The 19,153-nt window shown below is 29.5% G+C and overlaps 1 protein-coding gene across 1 annotated transcript in view; it reads right to left on the reverse strand.

Annotated features, from left to right (window-relative positions):
* The window catches only part of LOC111640116 (serine/threonine-protein phosphatase PP1-beta catalytic subunit), a 59,176-nt gene that overhangs the window by 3,123 nt on the left and 36,900 nt on the right, over positions 1-19,153 (reverse strand). Inside the window, exons 6-10 of the mRNA XM_023386117.1 lie at positions 14,466-14,696; positions 14,275-14,379; positions 11,211-11,282; positions 7,661-7,812; positions 4,887-5,021 (exon numbers count right to left, since the gene is read on the reverse strand). Of these exons, the coding sequence (XP_023241885.1) occupies positions 4,887-5,021; positions 7,661-7,812; positions 11,211-11,282; positions 14,275-14,379; positions 14,466-14,696 (695 nt within the window). The remainder of the gene's footprint in view (positions 1-4,886; positions 5,022-7,660; positions 7,813-11,210; positions 11,283-14,274; positions 14,380-14,465; positions 14,697-19,153) is intronic.

Raw genomic sequence — 19,153 nt, forward strand, 5'->3', positions numbered from 1 at the left:
TTACTTAATTCTGTCTCTATAATGTTATTAATTATAAATAGAGTGTTTATATATTCATAGCTGGGTATTGTTTGGTATACTTTTACATTAGTGATTATTTTTGGAGTATGCTTAGTGAGTACAGTAGAACCTCCATTATCCGGACCTCCATTATCTGGATTTTCGATTATCCGGATTGTTCAAAATAAACAAAAATTTTACAAATTTGCTGATTTGCACTTTGCGAATTATGATACTGTTTATGTACGTGATGGAATGCATAACTTTTTTTGTTTCAACAATGTCTCACCCAGCACAGTGGTCGTAAACTCTTAAATATATTTTACGTAGTAATAAAAATATAACTTGACATACGTATTTATAAATAATTTAAATTCAAATTATATCATTTCTATGACCAAGGGCAGCGTAAGGCATGGACGACATGGGCCACCGCCTATGCCTCGCGGTCCGAAGGTTTATGCATTACTTAAAAGCCGCGAACGCGACGAAAAATTTTACTTGTCATAAAACGATAAATAGTTTGTCAAATTTTTATTCATAAAAATGCAGTTTCAACTGTTTTTTATTTTATAAAATCCGTCTTCTTGCGCCACCAGAGGGCCTTTTAAACAATAGGTAGTCTGTTAGCGTTGGTCAGTAGTAGTCCAAATTCAATACGAACGTTTGTTTCTTGAAAATTTGATCACGGTTTAAATACAGTATTTACTTTTAATATTACCGATATGTCATCGAAAAGAAAACGTGTTGTATTATCATTAAAAGACAAATTAAAGTATTTGTTTCGATTATCCGGATTTTTGCTTATCCGGACTACCTTCATCCCCAATTAGTCCGGATAATCGAGGTTCTACTGTATTTGACCTTCAGTGTTATTTAGCAATTTTGTGTTTGCATTTGTCATATAATAGTGAGACTTGGTTATTCTTGACAAATCTATCTTGTAGTCATTGTCTTTAGGCTATCATATCTTATTCAAATTTTGTGATGTAGTGAGTATAAATGATGAATTTGTTTATTTCTTGTGTACACTTACCATTGATGTGGTTTTCTGAAGACGTGGTCAGTGGCTGAATTGCCACTGAACACTTTACCATTCATGTGTTATTCATTGTGTGTGAGTGTAGTAATGATTGTGGTTGTGATACAGTAGTCATACTTGGGCCAGTGCTGTGTTCACCACTGATGGGTAGCCTAGGGAGACTTTGCCAACTTTTCAACACAAATTTCTGCCTAACCCATGTGGACCTGTTGTTAACTCAACAACTGAGTAAGTATTACTCCAAAAATGTGTTGATTATTTTTATTTTCTCAGAAGTGAATGTGCTTATATACCTAGTGCCACATATCTATAAATCAGTCATTCCTATCATGAAGAACAGATGCTGTGATGCAGTCATCCTTTCTGGGTCAGATACTGCTTGCAGTAGATCAGTCTTTGATTAGGAATGAAGCATATCAGGATAATTCAAAAGTTCCTAGACACTGACAATACTTTTGTGAAAAAGATCTCCAGTACCTGCAACACTGCCATGAATGCAAACGAATTAGTATGTGCTTTGATGATACAAATACCATCATTTTATAGAACTAGTGAGTTACTATAAGCTTAAAGCTCCTGCCACCATTGCTTTACAGTTTATTAACACTACTAAGCTCTTTCACCTCAACAAGGTGAAGACTATAGAGAGAATAATAATAAATATTGGTGGAGTATTTATATATAATATATAATATAATTTTTAAGAAACTAATGTTTTAAAACTTTTGTGTAATGTATGTAGTATGATCTCTGTGCTAGAAGGGGCTACTGGTACAATAAGTACAGTACCTTATTCATTCGCCACAGATGCTTTATTTTGTGAGAGAGTTCCGAGTATTTGCTAATTTTTTCAGCATTTGTATTTTGTATGTTGTGTTTGGAACGACTGTCTCTAAGAAGAAAGACGTACAAGTTATGATCAAAATGAAGTGATATTTTTACATCAATTGAAAGCTTACATTGAGCTGATTACAGAAATACAAAAATTTTAACTCCACTTATGGCTCATACAGAATAATTATTAGAAAACTGATTATTGCATTTTTTCTTCTTGCAAAAAAGTGATCAAAGCAGAAAACTTGTTACATTTTCTAGATTTATGAATTCCATCTCAATTCCTTGGTCAATCTCATGCTAAAACAGAAATCTAATTACAGTATATTTACAGTGTAGTACATTAATTTTTTATTATAAAAAACGATTACCTTTGCTATTTGTGACCAATAACAATAAATGAAAACAAATCTGTGTAGAGATTTTTAAGTTATTGCAGTTTTTGAAAAAGCTTTCAAAAGTTTTTTTTCTCACATTCAACCATAATTGGGGTTAAAAACTTTTTTTATTTCTGTAATAAGCTCAATATAAGTTTTCAATTGATATAAAAAAATATACCCAATATCAACCCTAACTTGTGAACCTTCCTTGTAAAATGTATGTGAAATTATTTTTTCAGTGAGCATGATGTTGACCTGTGATCTGCTATGTGTATTGTTTTAGCTACTGTTAGAACAAGCCATAATCATAAACAACAAACAAAATATAACTGACTGTCTCAAGGTGTGTGTGTGTGTGTACAGTAAGATTCTGTATGTGTAAAAGTTAGTGTTTGTATGAAAGTTTTTGACATATTATATTTGCTATTTGGTTATATGAATGTAAGTAGTCAGTTTGTAAAAGCTTGCAACCCAATAAGATGTGCTGTATAGTCTCATGCATAACATGAAATTTCCTACAAGTGTCTTCTGTGAGTGTTGTGTCTTTTAAGATGTGCTTTCTGTAGTTTCTTGTATTTATGATCTAGTCTTGTGTGACAAATATGAATTCGTCTGTCTTCCAAAGAGACAACCATGAGTCAGACAGCAGCTTAATGCAGTTCAACATGATCCTCATCAAGTTTATTGGAGTGCCTTCTGAGTCCAAGACTGGTCTGATAAAGTCTGTGCATTGTGTAAGATCCAGGCCATGGTTGTGCAAGTTTAATGGTTACTGTTTTTGTCTGCAAAAGCTTTGTGTAAGTAATTATGACGTTTTTCTTGTTTTATATAGAAAAATTTTTGTATTGTCTGTATTTCCTTGTAGTGCAGATTTAAAATACAGTAGGCCTCCTACAATGCGGTACCTTTACAACGCGGTTGGAAAAATGCGGAAATTTTCTTACAACGCAGTACTTTTACAACGCGGTTTATGGTATTTAGAAACAAATTATCTTTCACATAACAGAAAAATCTCAACGGATCACTTAATATGCACCACAGTTCGGTGTACAGAGCTAAATGTCCTCGAAAACAGCTGTTTGTCCACGTTGACATGTTATTCCCATGAAAGTTTCAGGGGAAGACCAGTTTCTAGACAGATGTGCATCAGTTACCATAAACACTCAAATATATCACTGAATTTTCTATAATTTATACTCTTTCAATAGGTGGGGACTGCAAAAATGATCCAAAATACAGTATAAACTTCTATTGGGTGTATATTTTTAACAACATAGTGAAGGGAAGTTATTTTTTGCGATTTTTACTGTCCACAAAACTGCTTGAAAAAATTTTAGCCATAACAATGTCGAATGAAAAGAAAGGACCGTCGTTAGAAAGGAAATTTATTAATATATCTCTTCAAACAAAGATAGAAATTTTGGATCGAATTAAAAATCAAGAGCGGATAGCTGATATTGGTAGGCATTTTAATTTAAATGAGTCAACTATTCGGTCGATTAAGCAATAGGAAGAAAAGATTAGGAATTCAGTCGCATCCGGATCATCTATTCTTGCGAAAAATGTTGCTCGTCCGAGAGCACCTATAATGAAAAAAAAAAAAAGGAATGGAACAAGCACTAATATTATGGATAGAAGATATGAACAAGAAATGGTTGCCTTTAAATAAAAGTGCAGTTAAACACAAAGCCTTAAAAATATTTGATTATTTAAAACAAATGGGACAGTCGTCGGCTGATGAAACCAGTGATAAATTCGTGGCTAGCAATGGCTGGTTTGAAAAATTCAAAATGGTTGGTGTCTCCTATAACGCGATTTCCCACAATGCGGTATTTTCAAGGAACGTATCTACTGCATTGTAGGAGGCCTACCTATATTTGTGAAGACTTGTCTTCTGTCTTTTTATGGATGACTTGGGCTGGTGTTTGTTGTGTTTTGTTAATGTTGTTTGTGTTTTCCTTTAGAGTTGTTCTAGTTCTGTGTATCCAATGTACTCCAAATTAGTACATCTATACTAAGATGATATATGTGTTGATAGCTTTAAATGTGTGTTTTGCATTAAGCTGTGTTGTTAGTACTGAGTTTAATATGCTGTTGTATTGCTTTGTTATTCTTTGCTTTATATTTGTACATCTTCTGTGAGTTTGGCATATTGGAATCCTAAATATTTATAGACTTTGCCCTAATCCATGGATTTAACGGTGTTGTCACTCTGAGTACAAAATCATCTTTCTTTAGGAATCCTTTTTCTCTGTGAAGTATTCTGCATTTGTCTTGGTCAAATTCCATTTGAATGTCAGTGGAGTGTGTGTAACTTCCTAAAAGTGGTTTGGCTATGCTTGCGTGGATACATAGAGTTTTATGTCATTCAGGTACATGAGATAAAATACAAAATAACACAAAATATGTTATGTTGTATCTATATTTAGTGTTGTTTAACCTATTAGATAATATATTTAAAGTCAGGTTTAAGTTTACCAAAGTAAACTTTATGCGTTTCCCTGGAAAATGCTTTGCCCTCTGTATATTTGGATTGTTTTAATGCTTGTGTTGTAAAATCTAGCATTTTGTATTGTTCTCTAGTGTTGTTATTATTAGATGTTAATAATTAATTGAATATTAATATTTACCTGGAAGGAACACATTAATGTTTCATCAACTGACATCATTCCTCCTGCATTATCAAATTCTCCACAATAATTAGGAGCAGAAAAAAGTGTAACCAATTGTCTTTTGGCAAAAAATTCATATCCATCTTCCACAACCTAAACAATATATATTTAAGAAGTAATAAATTTAATATAATAAATATCATAAAATATTTAAGTAGCTGGCTTAATAAAAAATATCCAAACTAATTCCTGCTAAATAATTGCTATTTGAATTCAAACAGCAATTATAATTAACAAATTTGAGACAAATCTGTAAAATATTTTTTCCATCTTAATTCCATTACAGAATAAATATAGTGTATTCATAAATTTATTGTAAAAATCTATTTTCCCAAATCAATTTAACCAATTTCAGAGACTGATTTCACTAATTTCAGAATTTCCATCTGAATCATACCAACATTACTTGAAAAATAATCTGAAAAGTTTGGAGACAGTGATAGCAGCAAAAGATATACCTTTACCCATTCTGTTTTCCCAAAGATATACCTATACCCATTCTCTGATATACTTAAATTTAACAGATTTTGAACAAGCAGGTGTCCAAATACATTTGATAATAAAGGGAGTGATAGGATATGCATGTTTGCTTGCATTGTGTATTTTGAAATACTCTTGAAACACAAGGAGAGAGTGAAATCCATTAGCATCTATACACACAATATGAAAAACAATCATGTGTAAAATTTTAAACATTTTCATATATTATGTTTTCTAACTTCAGTTTTTATTTGAATCTATTTGAATTTGAATTGTTTGTTTTTAGCCTAGTTGTATAATGTGATAGAAAATATTGCATTAATTTAAATTTCTTTAATTAAAAAATAACTAAAAATTTATACAGGAGGATGAACATAATATATATCAAGATTTCAGAAAATAAAACAAAAACTGTATTTTGGTATTACTTTAATAAATAAAATAGTAATATAACAAATTGTAAGTATATCCAATGAAATAAAATTCATCAGGTAAAACATGAAACATTACTAACATTCCAGAATACTTGTACTTCTAGTTAAATACTTAACATATTTAAAAATTAAATCTTACCAAAAATGTTATTTAAAAATTTTTCCAGTTTATTGTAAAATTCTTAAGTATTCATTGAAAATTCTTAAAATTATTTAAATCTGTATTATAAGCTATTTTGTGACTAATATGATTATAATTTATATAATAATTCAAAAACTTTTGTTTTATTTAAATTTGTATTTAAATTTGTATTTCAGAAATACTCTATCGCCACTCTAAATTTATTACATTTCTAGTATTCAAGAATATTTGTATTTAGTTCTAGTCATGCTCCATCTTTTGCATAATGATGACAAATTTTATTTTACTAATTTTTCAGTAAAAATAAAATTGTTGAACTTTTTTATATTTAAATAAATTATTTATTTATTTTATTTATGCTTTCAATTTATGCTCTGTATATGTTTCAAGAATATTTCAATTTTATTTGTCATGTTACTTATTAAACCAAAAAACTTTGCTTTATCAACTCAAAATTTAAATCTCAATGGATATTCATTATATTTATGGTATTATATTGAAAAAAATCCAAGACTCTGTGCAAACAGAATATTTGTTGGTTTAACCACTTCCATTTGAGAAGAATTTAAAAATAAACAAGTACAACGGCAAAACCGTATTTGGGACAAGACTGTCTCTGAGACTCACTACTAAGCAGAATCACTTTAACGCTCAAGGTGGGTCTCATTCTCCAATCTTCTTTGGTATCGCTGCTTTTGAGTGCAATCGTTCAAACTTCGCCGGCCATGACCATGAGGTTGTCCATGATGTATTTTCTATCCAATCTTGAAATTTCTCTCTGTTGCGTGTTGACCTGGGTTGAATTTTTGTCAATGCATAATGAAAATTTCCTGTTTTTGAAAAAAATAATCGTAGCTATTGTATCATCCAAAATTATTTTTTTATTTTGCACAAACAATATACAGTTTAACCCAATTATATTATCATCAAATGTAATGACAACCCTAATATAATGTCAAATTTTTATCAGTCTCACGATTTTCCTATACTAGATAACGTTAAAAAACCTACTTGTAACGACATAAAACCCTGTTTTAATGTCATATTTGAAGCACTCCCAAATTTACAAAATTAGATTATAAATTTTATTTAACAAAGAAAATACTACATGTTCAGTCCTAGGGTCAGAGTCCACTTCCTAGAACGACTGTGAATGGTACTCTCACCACCTGACTTCAATTTGCCTGTTTGTAGAGATAGTCACCACTTTGTGTTTTATTTTGACTCAGTTCTTGGTCCCCTGAGTACCTACAAGTCTGGTTTTTTGTGCGTGCATGATTTGGGCACCTAATACTCTGTCAAATTGCAACTCCTGACATGTACTCCTTCATACCTCTAAGCTGGTTACCCAGCAGGCAGTACAATTTTATAAACAAGAGTCTTGTCAAAAAAGAAAACAATTACTTACATTTATTTTGTACCTGTTCAGTTTCTCCTTAGTTTACTGTATTGTGTTATTCTATATATGTACATTGTAAAAATTAATAAACTACATTATGAAAAAATGATCTGTTTTAAAAAATTTCAATCTTAAAAATCCTGTTCTCACACAATCTGTGAATATTAGTAAATAGTTTTTATACTTAATATGCTCTTTCAAATACTTTATTATAATACATGATAATTCATCAATATAGTTATTAATCTTAGTATAAACATTAAAACATTTCACTAACCTGATGAGCTCTACAAATCAAATCAAGATCATGACGATTTAAAAATTTACTGACTACGTCAGCTCCAAATGTAAAAGATACACCACGATCATTCTCACCCCATCCCTGAACATCTTTATCTGGATCTGACCATAGTAAATCACATAATAATCCTGAAAAGAAAAGTAATTGTTTATTTTTGCAACAATTTTGAATAATTCTTAGAATAAACATTTCATGAAAAATTACACAACTCTAATTTAGCTGATATTTGTGATGATGAGCATTCAAAATAAACTTGGCCAGTAAAAAAAAATGAGGATAAACCATGTATTACAAGAATAAATCATATATTATCATGTAATTAGAATGTATTATTTTAGTATCTACTGTACTGGTAGTAATGGAGCATTAGCCTGCTAGAGGCCTACAAGTTTCCTAGTGATTACATCCAGAAAAGGTTACTTATCACTAATATAGACAGTTTTCAGTTGAGGATTTACTGTATTGATTGGTCATACAATATCCTAATGTCTCAATTCCTAATGTCTTGTTATGCTTTTTTTTTTGAAAGTTAAATATCAAGAGATATCAAAAAGCTTTCTAATACAGCAGTACATTTATATTTCCTTGTAGAAGATTGATGTTTTGTTGTCTGCCATGTTAATCTATTGATACCATAACTCCATAACTGTCTTTTCTATTGGCTAGTGATTTCCCATTTCTGTTTACAACAAGTATGGTGGTTATTAATTATAAAAATGTAACAAAAGATACATGAAAAACACAAAATGCATACTTAGTTTTATTATTATACATAATTAAACTCATTCCAAAATTTTTTTAACTAATGAGTTTAAACAACTCCATTGTGTTTCATGTTTAATGTTCTATTTTTCTTGAAACATTATTTGAAAATGTTCTACTTGAAAAAGTTTAAGAAAGTACTGTTTTTCACCCTCTTGTCTCTTCTAAGAATGTTTTTTTTTTCTTTTACAATAAAGAACAAACAAATGAATTAAAATAATATGAACAATAAAACAACAACAGAAGTTTAAAAATATTCTAATTCTATTTTCTGCACCATTTCTATACTATAGAAACATAACGTATTTCTAATTTTTTCTCACTTTTATGGAGATCCGAAATATTTGCCTGTTATAATAATTTGTTTTTGAACCAAAGCTTTAAAACAAACCCTATCAAGAACAAACAAACAATACTTCCATGAAAGACAACTCAACATTTTGATGACACATACCAATCAAGAACTGAATTGTCAAATGGAGGAGAAAAAAAACTACTCCCCAACTTCAAGATATTTCGGGATGTGACCATTGGGCAAAAGTTTCCCAGAAAAGGAGAAAAAGAAAGACAATTGTAGTGCAACAGTGCAAGATGTAGCATGGATCAAAGATGTAGAGACTTTGACAAACCACTGACAATGCATCATCCACCCAACCACTAAACTGGGTCCTTAATCACTATCCACTTTAATCATCATTTTGCTGTTGGACAGAAAGACTCAGACTACTCACCTTAAGATCTCTGAGCATTATCATAACATTTGTTAGATCAATTATTATATAAACTGATCTCACACATGATCTGAAAATTAATGTATTTCCTCATTATTCTAAATAAATATGTTTACAGATTTAAGGAATCCACTTTCTATCAAGATCCAAGTGACACCATTCTTTAACCAAGGAGCATCATTTTGTGAAATTCACTATGCCAATCTACTTGAGTCTGACTACATTTGTATAAACATAAAGTGAAATCCCATATATTTCTGCATTATTTTTTCAAAAATTCAGATTAATTAGCTAGGAGATCATTAAAATCAATAAGCCAGAGTATAATACAGAAGGACCTAGGAGAACTCTTTATAAGAAAGAAGTCAACTAATATTGAATTCTTTGGTGCTATTTAAGATAATAACTTATTTTATAGTTTCAGAACATATTGGAAAAAACCTTGAAATATTTAAATAATAATGACCATACAAGCATTGGTCAATTTAAATATGTAAATAATTCTTGAGACTAAATGATATATGTAATTATGTAAATACGTGGTATTTTTTAATTCCTAAACATCTACCAGGGTTTTTCAGAGTGGTGTTTAAATACAACAGTGACCAGATTGATATTGTGAAAACTTTTAGTACTGTGTGTATTGGTGTCAGATCATACAGGAAAAGGTTGGTATCAAGTGTATAAACTGTTTTTTTTTTTTTTTTTAATGACATATTGTTGGTCATTTTTAACAAAGAGTTGTATTTTATCTTCAAGTTGTTTACCATCTGTCTATGGCTGGAACTTAAATAAGGATAAAGATGTATATTGACCTAAAATTGTTTGTATGGTCATTATTATTCAATATGTAAATAATACTTGGAACTATACAATTTATGAAAATCTTGAAATATTTGACAGTTTATTTAACTTTATAATTTTGTTTTTAAAAATTTATTATAACTGTTAAAGATCGTATGCATGAAAAATGCAATATACAGTGTATTAGGAAACAAAAAATACTTCACTTAATTGAAAATATAAGCTAAATTTTAACTTGTAATTCAATAAAAATATAACAGTAGTTTTTTTACTTTCCTGACTTTTATGTATGCATACATAACAAGAGAAAGTATAGGAATCATGTCAAATTTGATCAAGTTTTTTGCAAACCTCCATGTTTTGGGACTTCCTGAACCCAAAAAATAAAAGAAAGAAAAAATTCCATATACTTCTACTAATATCTAATTTGTTTAATATCTTAGGACTGTGTATAATAGGCATTGATGCAATTAAATTTTGATGGTTAAAGGTTGAGGGATAGGAGATAGAGGAATGCCATATGTAATATCTCGAGAGGGATAAGATTTAAGATGTTATCATTATTAGCATTTACAATTTATTTTTTTTATAAAACTCATCACTACCCTCAAAATTAAGCCTTTTTCTATTCAATAATAATTAAAAATACAAAAACTGTTTTTATAACAAAATTTTTTAACAGTAGGGAAAGTTACACAACTTGTTGCTGGATTTTTCATGTTTGATTATACTAAAATGCAAATACTTAAAATTATACAGAAAATACTAACGTAAACTTACTCATAAGAACTTATGAATTTAATCTATGGGGATTATTTTATTCTTAGTAGTATAGCAAAAATTTATGTAATTACATATTACTTTAAGCTCAAATATAATGTTAAGAAAATCATATTTAGACTATTTAGATAATAGAATAGTTTAGAACAGAACTTTTATTCAAAATTCTTGATTCTTTTATCATTAATTCTTTCTTTCATATGCAATTAACTTATTTTTTGAGTTATTTATCAAATGATAAACATCCAGCATAGAGCCTTGATTCTTCCAATTATCAAGTTATGTAACAGTCTAAATTTTGTCTATAAGACATTAATAATTGTGTAGTAATTCATTAGGTTTATTAATTCAAATATTTCATATTAAATACATTAAATAAAATTAAATGAAATTTACTTTAAATCACATGAATATGAAGGGAACTATATAAATAATTTTAAAAATATTACCTGTATCAGGAACATCTGTTGGTCTCATAATACGGCGAATTTGTTCCATGGACTGAAGATCAGGAGAGAGACCTATCAAAGACATAATAATTACAATTATTGTAGACAAAGAAATAAAATAAACAAGTCTGGGCAATAAATAAATAATCATCCAAATAATATAGTTTTTTTTGTAACTGCAAATCAAATTAACTAATTATTTTCTTTATTGTTTGTGTACAAACAACAATTGAAAAGAAAAAGAAATTTGAGGAGTTAGAGCTGTCTTACTTTTCTGTTTTTAAAAATATTTTTTTTTGACTTTATTTAATATTACTGATAAAAATATTTTCAATTTGTCAAGAGAAACATCAATTACAAAACACAACCATGCAGGGATGACGAAACTTATGGTATGCATGTCCAAAGTGAACATCAGAAGAAATTGTCTGGCATGCAATTCTTCACAAGATTATATTTTTTTATTGTATAAATTTCAATTAACTTTAATCTCAGTGTTTTTATTATGTTTTAATATTCAGTTCAGTATATCATTATTCTTCTCTCTCTTTTCAATTCTCTTTTTTGATTATTCTAATTAAAATATATTCCTTTCATTTCTTTAAAAACAGTTGTTCAAAGTTTAAAACTTTGGCATGCAGAAATTGTTTTAAAGCTAATTATAGCTATTATATGGCATGTGCATTCAAAAAGCTCACTAAGGTTTTTACCTTAGTACAAGGATGGTGATCTTTTTACATGTTTTTAAATGTTTTTACATGTTGTCAATGATCTAAATTCAATCTAAACTTAAAAAATTTTGTATTATATCTATTATGTTTGACAGATAAATTCAAAATTTTTATGTTTATGCAGAAAGTTCATAGGACATAAATGAAACTTTTTATAATTCATTAAGAAACTTACTTTGATGGTGTTAATTTACTAAGAAAAAACATATTTAATGTGTTTCTTTTAATTAGTAAATAAATACCATTAACCTAAGATTCTTAACTGGTGATCTTTATATTGGTGTAAACCATTTTACATTCAAAGCATTTTATATTTGATTAATGAAACAATTATGTATGGATGATATAGGTTTCAATATCACAAGTGAGAATTTAACAGTATAAATGATATAAAATGTCAAAATAAATTAGCTGAATCTGTATCAAACTTTTTTCAATATTTAGTTCTAAACTTTTTCACAATTTGAATATAAAGCTATTTTTATAATTTGATTAGAACAGTATGTTACACAGAGAGTGAAACTCAAACCTACAACTTCATTTACCATGTAGATGTGTTACCAATCTGCACAGTCAGCAGAAAGAAAATACACCAGTCATACATACTGCTGAACATAAAACATAAAGCATGTGTGCTAGTTCTAATGATGCAATGTTCATTCAGCACAATATAATGCAGATTAATTACAGTTTACCAAATTACAATACACAATTGGCCTTCTAACATATAGCAATGTGTATGACTGATCACAATAAGCAATATCTATTGTATTTTATTCTCAAGTAGCATTTCCAGTAAAATTAAATGAAATTTTTAAATAATAAATAATAATTGGGTAAAATTGTTATAAAATTGTATTATGAACTGAAATTATTCAAGTATTTGTTCACAAAAATATCTGTTATCTTTTACTTTCTTGAAACCATGGTTATTTTGGTTTATATTGGTTATTTTTGTCATTTTTGAACACTATATAGTTCATACACACAACACAAGGCAATCTTCATTGTAAATTGAAATTTGAATAAATTTACAATGAAGATTGCCTTGTGTTGTGTGTATGAACAATATAGTGTTCAAAAACGACAAAAAAATCTGTTATCTTTATTAAAAAAATTATTTTATTCAAATATCTTATAAATTTTTTTAAATTAATTTCAATACAATCATAAATAGTACTAATTCTGACTATAGTTTAGTATAAATTCATTATATTTGATGTATCTAAAAAAGTTTGGTGAATGTTAGAATTAAAACAACAGCATAGAAAACACAGTAATTACTTCTATTGGCCTTCTATGAGACAACACACTTTTGACAATGTTCATATCATAAAGCTTCTTTAAACAGTTAGAAAGTCTTGTTTGGGAACCACCTTAAGAACTGGCCTGAATCACAGAGACATCAGCAAAACATGGTTTTTGTTTCCTTGTCTCAAAGAGGTCATTAAGAGAACAAGACCACAGGCACAATATTGCTTTGATCAACATTTCATGTGTTTCCATTGACACTTTCCCCAATTTGAAGTAGAACTTCATGTGTCATTGTTTTTTGATGCTACTTCTCAGATAGACTGTTTAAATAACTGCAGCAGAAACATACTTGCAGTCATATATTCCATGCTAGAATGTGCTTCTAGATATATACTTGGGTGTACAGTATATGTGCATGCTTGACCTTATGGCATGAATTGCATTAAAAATATACTAACATTAACTGAACATTTTAGACACCAAATAATAATTAGACTTCAAGAAAAACACTAGATGAGATTTTTCATGTGTTTTTCAAGAAAAAATTTTCAGTTTTAGAAATATAATTATATATCAGCAATTATTTATTATGACATCATCATAATGCCTGGCTGCAATTTTTTTAAATCTCGAGGCATAATGCTCTTCAGTTTAGTAGTCTCTTGTCTCTGTATATCATACTTTTCCTGTTAACAAGAGAGTCATCTATTTAACTCTATTCTAGAGAAAGTTTTTGAATTAAAATAACAACTTTCAGTTCAAACTGAAAGTTCATATTAGCTAATTGGGGCTTCTGGCTCTTAAGTTTTCCATATCTGGTTTTGACTCATATCTATCTAACTCTGTTCTCAAGATTAAGGAAGAACAGATAACAGAGACAAACCTGTGGGAATTTATAAGCCTGCAATTTTAAATTGTAGCCCAATTAAATAAATATTTACTGACCAACATTTCCAGTTTAACAACAAAATTAATTATTTATTTAACAAACTACTAGTTAAATTAATTTTTATAGACTAAATTATTATATATAAAATCAGATATTATACATAAGATAATAAAAATATAAAACTATTTACCTCCATGACAACAAAATATTTTTTCATCTATGATAGCTGCAATAGGCAAACAGTTAAAACAATCAGTAAATGTTTTCCAAAGCTTGATGTTGTAGCGTCGTTTACCTGTTTAAAAATTTGAAAAATTATATTAATTACCATAGTAATCAATGAAAAAGCTTTTTTTAAAAAAGTAAAACACACACACATACATTCATCATAAAAACCATAGATTCTATTGATGCTAGCACATTCATGATTACCACGTAGCAGAAAAAAGTTTTCAGGATACTTTATCTTGTAAGCTAACAAAAGACAAATTGTCTCTAAGGATTGTTTGCCTCTGTCAACATAATCTCCTAGGAACAAGTAATTAGCTTCAGGAGGGAAACCACCATATTCGAAAAGTCGAAGTAAATCTGTATACTGTCCATGAATATCTCCTATAAAAATAAAGTTTACCTTGTAATACAAATCGTAATTATATTTTAATAAAATTATCATATTCAAAAACACTTTTTTGATCTGAATAAATATATTTTATTTATATATCCCATATATTTATGTATTATATAAAAATATAATCAATGCTATTTTTTTTTCTTTCAGAACAAACATTTGAATACTGTATTAAAGTTAACAATGAAGAAGCATATAATATCTTTTTGGGAAGTCTGCATTAAAGTCATATAAGAGAAAGACTACTACTTAACTAACATAATTATTATTCCCTGATTATAAAGAAATTTAACAAATAAGTAAAATACAGGGCTTAAAGCAGCATGGCAGTGAAAAAAGAGTGTTCACACTGAAAAAAGCTAACAGTGTTAAAGTGAACTAAAAGAGGCATTATTAAAAAAACACTAACACACATTTTGTATCAATAACATTGAATATGATATCAATGATTTTTAATTGGACTGAAAAAATTAAATATGAAAATAGCCTGAGTTTATACTCCAGAAAAGTGACCAGTAAGACCACATTAAGTTTTAATGTGCCCTGTACAGAGTTCCTACCGTTATACAGCAAAGGAAATGGAAGAGTAACATAACTACCAGAATGTGTCTCCATATAACATGCCAAATTTCAAATGCCATTTATTTCAAGGTACATTTTTTGATTTCTTGTTAAATTTTTTGTAATTAAAGATTTTGTTTAAGTCATGCTGCAGTTTCTGCACTTCTCTTGTTTTCTCCTCCTTCATCACACTGAATTTTCTTCACATCAGAGTGAGCAATTCACTATAAAGTTTATGTATCAAAGGATCATCACATTGAAAATGCCCAGTAAATTTTATGAATAGTTCAGCACTAGATATTCCCAAATAGAGTTCAGCTTTGATGGTAGAACACTTCAATGACTTTGAGATTATCTTATATGAAACACTATTCATTAAGCTGGAATTCTTGAGGAATGTGCTTTAGGAAGTATAATATGAGTCCTTCCCATTGTTCAATCAGTCGTTTTGCTGCAGGACCAAACATCAGTCATCTAGTTGATGAATACTTCATACTTTTGAACATACAAATTTATAATTTACATGCATACAAATTTATGAATACTTCATAAATTTGTTGCATGGCAAATTAAGTTTCTCTTGAATTTCTGTGTATTCATCTCATCTAGAGGGCCACCCATCAAAAATGCTGTGTTGCTATGATGAAATCACTACCATCTCCACCCAACTCTTTCAGGCCTTTCAAAAAGGCACTGTGGATTGTATGAATGCTGCAAGTCCCTATGTTGATGAGGCCTTTTTTATGAGTTGTCAGAATTTTCTCATTTATGAGACAATACTTTTTTGTTTACGTTTGGTCCATTGCATCATCAGTAATTTATCAAAAGGTACATATGCATCTTCAACTGCCAGTATTATTTTTGATTTAATTGTTTCATCATCTGCATGCCTGATAAATGAGGTCTGGAGATGCCTGCAGATAACTTCCTGTTGTTCCTCTGACCAGTATCTAATCAGTATTTTCAGTTATTTTCTGTCTTCTACATTGCATGTCTCATCATAAGAAATGCTATGAATATGACCGTTCTGCATCATCTACCATTTGATCAAAGAAATATGGGGCCAAAGCTTCAGTGATTAAGTATCTCATTTTTTGATGTGACAATGAGAATTCTTTTGAAAGATTGTCTGCACACTTGGCATTGGTTGTCTCCTTTATATCATGACATGATGCAAATGAATAATTGCTGACTGTCATTTTCATAGTCCATATTCCAAAAGATGGTGCTTACATAGCTCTGCAGTGTAAGCACCATCTTTTGCAGTACAAAGTTGAAGCACTGGTTGTTGCAATGATTGGTGTTCTGAACTGGCATCTGAGTCTACAACATTGCTTACACTAGCAACACTTTCAGCATTAATACTTTGACATTGAGACATCTGAGGGGCAATCGTCAGTCTTAACTGCTTGGGACCAAAGGCTTCATTGCATTTATTTATATGTTTCTAGCAGATTGAATGTTGGAGGATTGAGGTATGGGTGTGTGCTGGTCACTATTTTGCTCCTGAACGCATTTACAAAAATAAATAAATAAATTCCACATGGAAAGTGAAAAAAGCTAAAAAAAAAGCAAGTTCGCCTCAGAAAAAGCTAAAAAAGGAGAGGAGCTATGAAAAAAAGCTAAAAAAGTGAAAAATGTGAGTCACTTTAAGCCCTGAAAATAATACATTTTTTTAAGATCTATTAAATACTTAATACTTTTATTTATGCAATGTAGTATCAATAATAAGTACAAGAATAAAATTAAGACCCCCATAGTAGTTTCTTAAAAACTGAATTTGATTGTATGGAAACAAATGACATTAAAATATTTCTGTCAGAGCCAGTGATGTGCCGTGACATTTGATGATAGCGAAGCTATGTTTCTGTAAAAAGTCGACATCCATGGGCAATCACTCAATTGCGCATCAGTGATGGTCTAGGGTCCATTCGTATCATTTATTTGGTAAGCCAGTAAAAACTGTAGACTTCTCTAAATGCATTTTTAATATCACAATTACATTCCGAATCGCTAGCCACGTTATAAGGGCTACAATTAAAAATAAAATAATAAAAACTTATTTGGTGAAATAAAATGTGTGGTGGATGTACTGGTACATACCTGGTACAAAATATTCAACTGTATGAATATACTTTTAAAGGAAATTATAATTAAATATAGCTTTGTAAAGAAACGTACATAAAAATATAAAATATTCTTTACTTTTTAAATCTTAAAACAATGCACTTAGTCAAATAGATCACTACAAGTGGCTAATGGATGGAATCGAAGACAATTGCAGAGCATGCATACATGCATACTGCCAAATCCCCAGGGTGCCAATACCGGTCAATGCCAAAAACCTCTTTTGTCACATCACTAGGATACCTCAAAGGACGCAACAGGGCTGTTGTAGATTTTAAATGTTTCTCACCATAGCTGTAAAAATCTAAATATGTTAAACTTAACAGTCATTTGTTTTCTAACTAAATTTGTTTTAGGACCAAGTGTCCTCAGAAATTTCCAAAATTTATAACTTTTCGGTCACTCTCATTGAATTGGAAAAATTTCTGTCTTTATTACATTAATAATACAAAGAAATCAGTCTCCACTGTACTCGGCTATAGATTGGTTCGGTTAAGCTTTTGTTCAACAAGGAGAGCCTACGGCTTTGGGGTAACGGATTTTAATGATCTTTGGTGTAGAGGTAGTACACCATGTGAGTGTACTACCTGTAAAATACTAAAGTGCAATACTCAAATATAATCGAGAAAAACGAACTTAAAGTTTTTGAGCACTTTATATATAAATTATACGTGTTTCCATTCAAGTGTCCTGTGGCTGAGTGGTAACGATCCTGGCTCGTATGCTTGAGTTCCAGGGTTTGATTCTCGTGTACACTTTTTTTTTTTAATTCATAAATACTTATAATGTATTTATTTATTTACCCATTCATTTATTTCTTATTATTTATTTATTTTAATTTAATTTCTACTATTCCAAGTCTAATATTTTTTTACTTTTGTTGACAATAACGGCGCATTCTTGACACCTATGTGTCAACTTTCCCATCTAATTGTTATCACTAACGGTGACCGATCTAATTCTCACTAGGAGCGTTTTTTCTATCGGAGTTCTTTTTCACTCACTCTTTAACAGTTCGTTTCTAAATTTCGACACGAATAGACGTATTTGTGTAGTAAAACTTATTTTGAAAAATTATTTTATAATCAAAAAATGTCGTCAAGAGAAGCAAGTTCTTCACGTTGTGACGAAAAAACTGTTGATGATAACTCTTTATACAGTGATGTATCAAAGCAGCATAGTGAAGTAAAATACTAAAGTGCAAAACTCAAATATAACCAAGAAAAACGAATATAATTTATTGAAGCAATATTATATAATTACATATCATTGTCAGATGTACATGATCGTGAATGATACTTATGATAAAAACATTCAAAACAAAAATTCTGTCTACACCAAGAACAACAAATAAATGCTGCTTTTTTAAAAGGTATCATCAACACTTTTTCCTCACAACGTGAAGAACTTGCTTCTCTTGACGACATTTTTCGATTATAAAATAATTTTTCAAAATAAGTTTTACTACACAAATACGTCTATTCGTGTCGAAATTTAGAAACGAACTGTTAAAGAGTGAGTGAAAAAGAACTCCGATAGAAAAAACGCTCCTAGTGAGAATTAGATCGGTCACCGTTAGTGATAACAATTAGATGGGAAAGTTGACACATAGGTGTCAAGAATGCGCCGTTATTGTCAACAAAAGTATAAAAATATTAGACTTGGAATAGTAGAAATTAAATTAAAATAAATAAATAATAAGAAATAAATGAATGGGTAAATAAATAAATACATTATAAGTATTTATGAATTA

This window comes from Centruroides sculpturatus, unplaced genomic scaffold (genome assembly GCF_000671375.1).
Source record: "Centruroides sculpturatus isolate CEXI.00-Female unplaced genomic scaffold, Cexi_2.0 scaffold1405, whole genome shotgun sequence".
Classification (NCBI taxonomy): Eukaryota; Metazoa; Arthropoda; class Arachnida; order Scorpiones; family Buthidae; genus Centruroides; species Centruroides sculpturatus.